General features: G+C 53.0%; 1 protein-coding gene across 1 annotated transcript; it reads left to right on the plus strand.

Annotated features, from left to right (window-relative positions):
• Positions 1-3,530: 3,530 nt before the first annotated feature.
• PLICBS_004133 (uncharacterized protein) lies at positions 3,531-4,734 on the plus strand (the record flags this gene model as incomplete). The annotated part of the gene is made up of 3 exons (XM_065600434.1): positions 3,531-4,212; positions 4,287-4,571; positions 4,706-4,734. Coding segments are annotated over 3 exons (996 nt in total), but the record flags the coding sequence as incomplete, so codon positions are not given.
• Positions 4,735-5,597: the final 863 nt, after the last annotated feature.

Below are 5,597 nucleotides of genomic sequence, written 5' to 3' on the forward strand. Positions count from 1 at the left end.
ATATCCTGTCACAGTTCCTGTCTTGTTATTTTATCAAGGCCGAGGGACTGTCGGACAACTTCATACACCTCCCTTCCCTTGACACGAACCAAATACCAGTGTGTCTGTTGGCAGCCATGATTGCAAAAGGTGCCATGACTGTGCCCTCAACCGTTGCTCAAAGTTTTGGGCTCGCTCTGGCAGAGATAGTTTGCGTTTCGCTTTTGGAACAGGTATGTGTTCCCGGACGAGCTTGTTCATTTCGTAAACGCTGATTTGCTCGTACGCTGGGTACTCAGTGGCCACAAACCCCAGACCCTTCAGCATTGACATTGGAGGATATTCAAGCTGTGGTCGTTTGCTTAGACATTTGCTTGTGGTGTGGATACTCCGTAGCAAACCATCTGGTCAAAGCTTTAGCAGCAACTGCGACAGAGGTAGGTCTGCTATGGGTACCCCAATGTGACACTGTATCTGATTGATTGCAGTTCCTTCGCAAGTACATGCACGACTCCGAACTTCATGATGGCAATGACTTCAGCCCAGCGTCCTCCGACGACGACGAAACGATTATATCGAAGTGGCAACAATTTATCGAGAGGGAATCGCGCAAGAGGTTCGACTTGCCATTTCGCTAATGTGGACGTCATTGACATGCAAGACTAGGCTTCTGGCTCATATCTACATATCGACAACGCGATGGTCAATCTGGCGTTGCACGAAGCCTACATTCGAGTTCAGTGACCTTGGTTGCAGACCTGCAGCGTCTGCAGAACTATGGAGCGCTCTCAACGCGGAAGAATGGCGAGATGCCAACGCCTCTCACGCCACGCCGAGCCCCCCCTGGCCTCGGATGGGCGACCGCCCCGTCGAGCACTTAGACGAACGAGGATGGGGGCTGCTTCTTGACGTGGGCCTCTGCGAGACCGCCTACGTGCACGGTTTATGGACATTTGTTTATTCGAACTCTGTGAGGGATGGTCGGGGAGACCAGGCCAGGGTCGGAGTTTTCGAACGACTCAACAATGTTCCACTGGAGGTTGCGGCGTCGTTGAGATCCGTCGCACAAAACCAGGGCTTCATCGACGAGGATAATTCGGAGATCTCAGGACATCACGGCACCCTGATCCTGTTGTCTCGACTCTTCCTTCTCATCTGTCATATCAGTCCAGCGCAGCTCGAAAACTTGAGGAAGTTCCTTGGCCGCCGAGACGGTCATGCCGCAATGGAGTTCATCCGCAGCTGGGCTATGACGCCAGAGGCAAGGGAATCCGTCTGTCAAGCCGGGCAGATACTTCGATGTGCGCGAAGGATGTGCCCAGGCACTTTGACCACTATCCAGGCCGTTACTGTCTACTTCGCCACACTTGCGCTTTGGGCGTATGGGAAAGCGCATTTGCAGTTCGCCTGGGAGCTTCAAAACCTGCACGCCTGCATTCAAGCGGGTCGATCTGGTGTCGGTCGTCGGTCTTTCGGCCTTCATATCGATTCGGTCGCGCTAAAGGCCTATTGTGCAAACTCTATGCTCTATACAGCCACGATCGGAGCAGCAACAGGTGACACATCTATCATCTGGCTGGATGGAGCTGATGAAGCAAGAACTCAGATGTTCAGAGAACATAACCAAGGAGTCCCATCGGTGCGCATAGGCCCGCGCTCGGATTCGCGTGAATCGATCCCTCTGTGTGAGCTAGACCAGGTTTTGCGAACTGGTGCACACATTCTGCGGAATAATCTCGTCCCTGATGGTGACGACATGCCGGCGTTACCGTCTGTGGCGAGGGGATTGGAGAAAAAGCTATTGGAGCTCGCTTCTTTGTCAAAACGCAAAAGGGGTGGGGAGGAAGGCTTGTAGAATCTACAAAGGTTCGCAACAGGTCATTGCAAATAATTTTAGGAGAACTTTTCCCTTCGCAAATAAACCTGACGGCGTAGCAGTCAGATAACAAATAGCGGAGTAGTGACAAAGCTTCTTCTGAGGGTGGAATTGAGGGTATCATAAGTCCGTACTAGGTAATAATTTAATCCGCCCCCCGTGGGTGGTTAGACAAAGGGCGAATGTCCCAAGGCCACACGCTTGACACAGGGCCACAGAGCATCCACGATCTTCTGTACTCTCTGCCCCACAATGGTGCTCTCAGCAGCAAAGCCAACTACACCAACTGTGTACAAAGCCATCAGGATTGACCACACAACAACTTGATCTCCCGTCAGAGAGCTGACGCCGTCCAAAACAGAAACGTCTGCCTTGTTGGTACCAAAATAGTCTTCGTACAATTGCTCGAGCTCCGGCGAACACACCAGAGTATGCCCACCATCGGCACGGACCACGTCCTTCCTTGCACTCTGTCGCAAGCTCTCTGTGCGGTAGAAAGATGCAAACGCCCTGCTGTTGAAAATTTGCCAAACGGGTAGAGAACGCTCTCCACAACGCCTCTTCGGCCCGGGTTCGATGAGAAACCAGGCAAAGGGCAATCGAAATTGTTTCTGCAGTCCCGCCAACAGAAGAACAAGAGTTCTTCTCCAGCTCTCGACATCCTGCATCGTGGGTTCGCTGTCGGCGGCCCAAACTGAGGGCATTTCCTGCTCGAGTCTCTCACGAATCGATGGCTCATTGCCCGCAAGGGCATGGAGGACATCACATGTTAAAAGAGGGCAAATCCATGCTGTCGTGGTGCTTTTGTAGTGACTCGGCACCAGCTGGGGAGAGTGCGCAGCCCGAGGATCCAGTCTGGTCAAAAGTATCGGAGTTCGTCGTATTCGTCTTCTCCTTTGCGAAGGCGTAGCAAAGGCATTCCGCTGGGTCATGGCTAACACCCGCTTCGTTGCCTATCAGAAGATAACCGATTAAACAATGGTGGCTAGACAGCAACGCTGCATCGTTGTCAAAATAACGCTTCGTCGCTGATTGTCGTGAGCACTGAGCCAGCCCAGTATCAAGGCAGAGAGCAAAATCTAGGAGAACCACTAGGTTGAAAACAACCGGGCGACCGGAGGCCACTCGCCCTTTATGCCTCTTGGCATGGTAGTCTCACCATACACCGCGAGTGACAGCCAATATGTGGGTCCAGAAGACGACTCTCACCACTCATCGTTCCTCTGCCATCCAATCCCCGTGTTTAGTCACCAGCCATCCCCGCCCATTCGATTGGCTGTGAGGCCCCTATCGGGTATTAGCATGGCCAGCGAAGCGCGTACAGCACTCTTGACGCTCATTTCCAACCCCTACAGTCGCCTGAGTTGGACAACGAAGAGATTCCTGATTTTCTATCGACTGACTGATGCGGCCCTAACATACTCATAGCGCCACCCAGAGCTGGTGTGGGCCCCGGTCGAGAGCGCATGCCGAGACCCTAGCAGGCCCAGCCCCCCTTACAGTTAAATTGTTACCCGCAGACGTCGCCAGAAGCACTGTTGTTCTAGAACATTCCCTGAGTAATTCCCGAATAGGTCCTCTCCCTTTCCTGACGTCTAACCCAACCTTTCTTCACCTTTCACCACTGCGTCGTTCTTTCACGTCTTGGATTAACAATACATCCGTGAGGCAGAACATGCGCCGCCCTGCCCCGTTCCCATATCCCTCCCCCCCGATCTCACCACACGATGGAGATACCGAAGGCGGTATCCGAGCAACGTTTGCGACACCGCCCGAACAGCCTCCAAGTCTCTCAGCTGTCGCTGAGAAGAGGCTGGGAATAACCCTGGAGGGTAATTTGCGGCTGAATCAGATACTTGGGACCGGAGCCTATGGTGTCGTCTACTTGGCTGTGGACGCCGAGACAGGAGATTGTTATGCCGCAAAGTGCCTCGAAAAGTTCAGCGCGGACGGGAAGCCTCTAGGCCTCAGGGCCATCGCCCACCAGAGAGAGGAGATTCGGCTACACTCTTTAGCGTCCGCTCATCCGAACGTGGCATCGTTACACAAGATCTTGGATTACCCTGACTGCACCTATGTCATCCTGGACTATTATCCTGAGGGTGACCTGTTCCGTAATATCACCGAGCTCAAGCGGTATGTTGGCAACGACGAACTATGCAAGAAGGTGTTTGTCCAACTTTTAGACGCAGTAGAGTATTGCCATGGGCTAGGGATTTACCACCGGGATCTCAAGCCCGAGAACATTCTGGTGTCAGATGATGGCGATACTCTAAAACTAGCTGACTTTGGACTTGCAACTTGTGACAGCGAATCCAGTGAGTATGGCTGCGGCTCCATGACATATATGAGCCCAGGTAAGTTCACCCAAACCTCCAGTTCCATCGAGCTCTGAGTGCAGGGCGCTGAACCATAGTGTTTCATGGCACAGAATGCCTGGTCACTTGTCCTTCTGGCTGTGACCCATATTACAAGTGCGGACCGCATGATGTCTGGTCGCTTGGTATCGTTCTCATCAATCTGACCTGCGGCCGGAACCCGTGGAAGGAGGCTTTGCCGAAAGACCGGGCTTACCGCAAGTTTACCCAACGCCGGGGCTTTCTCAAGACGATCCTTCCCTTGACAGACGAATTCAACGATATTCTGTCTGACATCTTCAACCCGGATCCAGAACTCAGAATTACGATTCCAAAGCTCCGGGCCAGGATTATGGAGTGTGCCAGGTTCACGGTGCGCGCCGCAGAAATTGCGTCTCTGCCCTCAAGTGCACCACACACTCCCTCGTGATCATTGATTCCAGCGGTTTTGGCCAATTACTGGCCGCTGCGACGTCTGACACAAATCTCTTAGCACTACCAAACTATGTCTCGCTTGGCGAGGTAAGCAAGGCAAACATCCATAGATTCAAGCGGCCAGTAGAACCTCTCCAGCTGACGGGTCTCGACCTGGTCTAATAAAGGTCAACAAGAAGCCAATCACAGTGCATGACTTCCTAACATTGAGTTGTTGCCTCTCCGCAGCGCGCTCGTTGCGTACCCTCGAGTCGAACCAGGTTACACGGCCCCAGAGTTGACAACCTTCCGACGAGTTTTAATCCGTGAAGTCGGGCTGGTGTGAGCATTGAGGAGAGAAACCTGGACTTGAAACAATCCTGCTGAAAGCGTGGGTAATATCGACCTGCTATCTCGTGCTGCCTGCGTTCAACATCGGCTCGGAAACGTCGCCAAACTCGTGGCTGTAGCCCTAATATTGATGCCCCCGATGATGCAATGCGTGACTGCACCTCCAATACGAATGGCAGGTCATTCGGGGTTTCTGTGTTCTCGCTGATGAGATGGCAAATGTCGCCGTGGAATGTGAGGATACCACTGCCTGAGCAGAAGATGTTGCGTACTGCGAGAACGCGCGAATTCGCGGGGCAACGCCCGCGTCGGCGATTCGGAGAACAGGGACATTCGTCAAGTCGCAGACAATCGCCGACTTCGACTCGTTCTGCCCCGAGGAAACATCCGTAATAGCGAGGATTAGAGGGGTCCAGAGTGGTGTCCAAGCGCCCCCAAAGCGAGTGTTGCGCATTGATAGCAATAGCGGTCGTTTTCGTTGCTTCGTCATCGGATTGCTCATTGTCGCGGGGCGGACGGTTGTAAGGAAGTATAGTCTCCGGTCTTTCATATTTCCCAGGAATGGAATGACGCAAAGGGATGATGTTCATGCCGCGGCTATCCGTGCATATACCCAGCCA

The sequence above is a fragment of the Purpureocillium lilacinum genome, assembly GCF_023168085.1.
Source record: "Purpureocillium lilacinum CBS 284.36 DNA, scaffold_3, whole genome shotgun sequence".
Classification (NCBI taxonomy): domain Eukaryota; kingdom Fungi; phylum Ascomycota; class Sordariomycetes; order Hypocreales; family Ophiocordycipitaceae; genus Purpureocillium; species Purpureocillium lilacinum.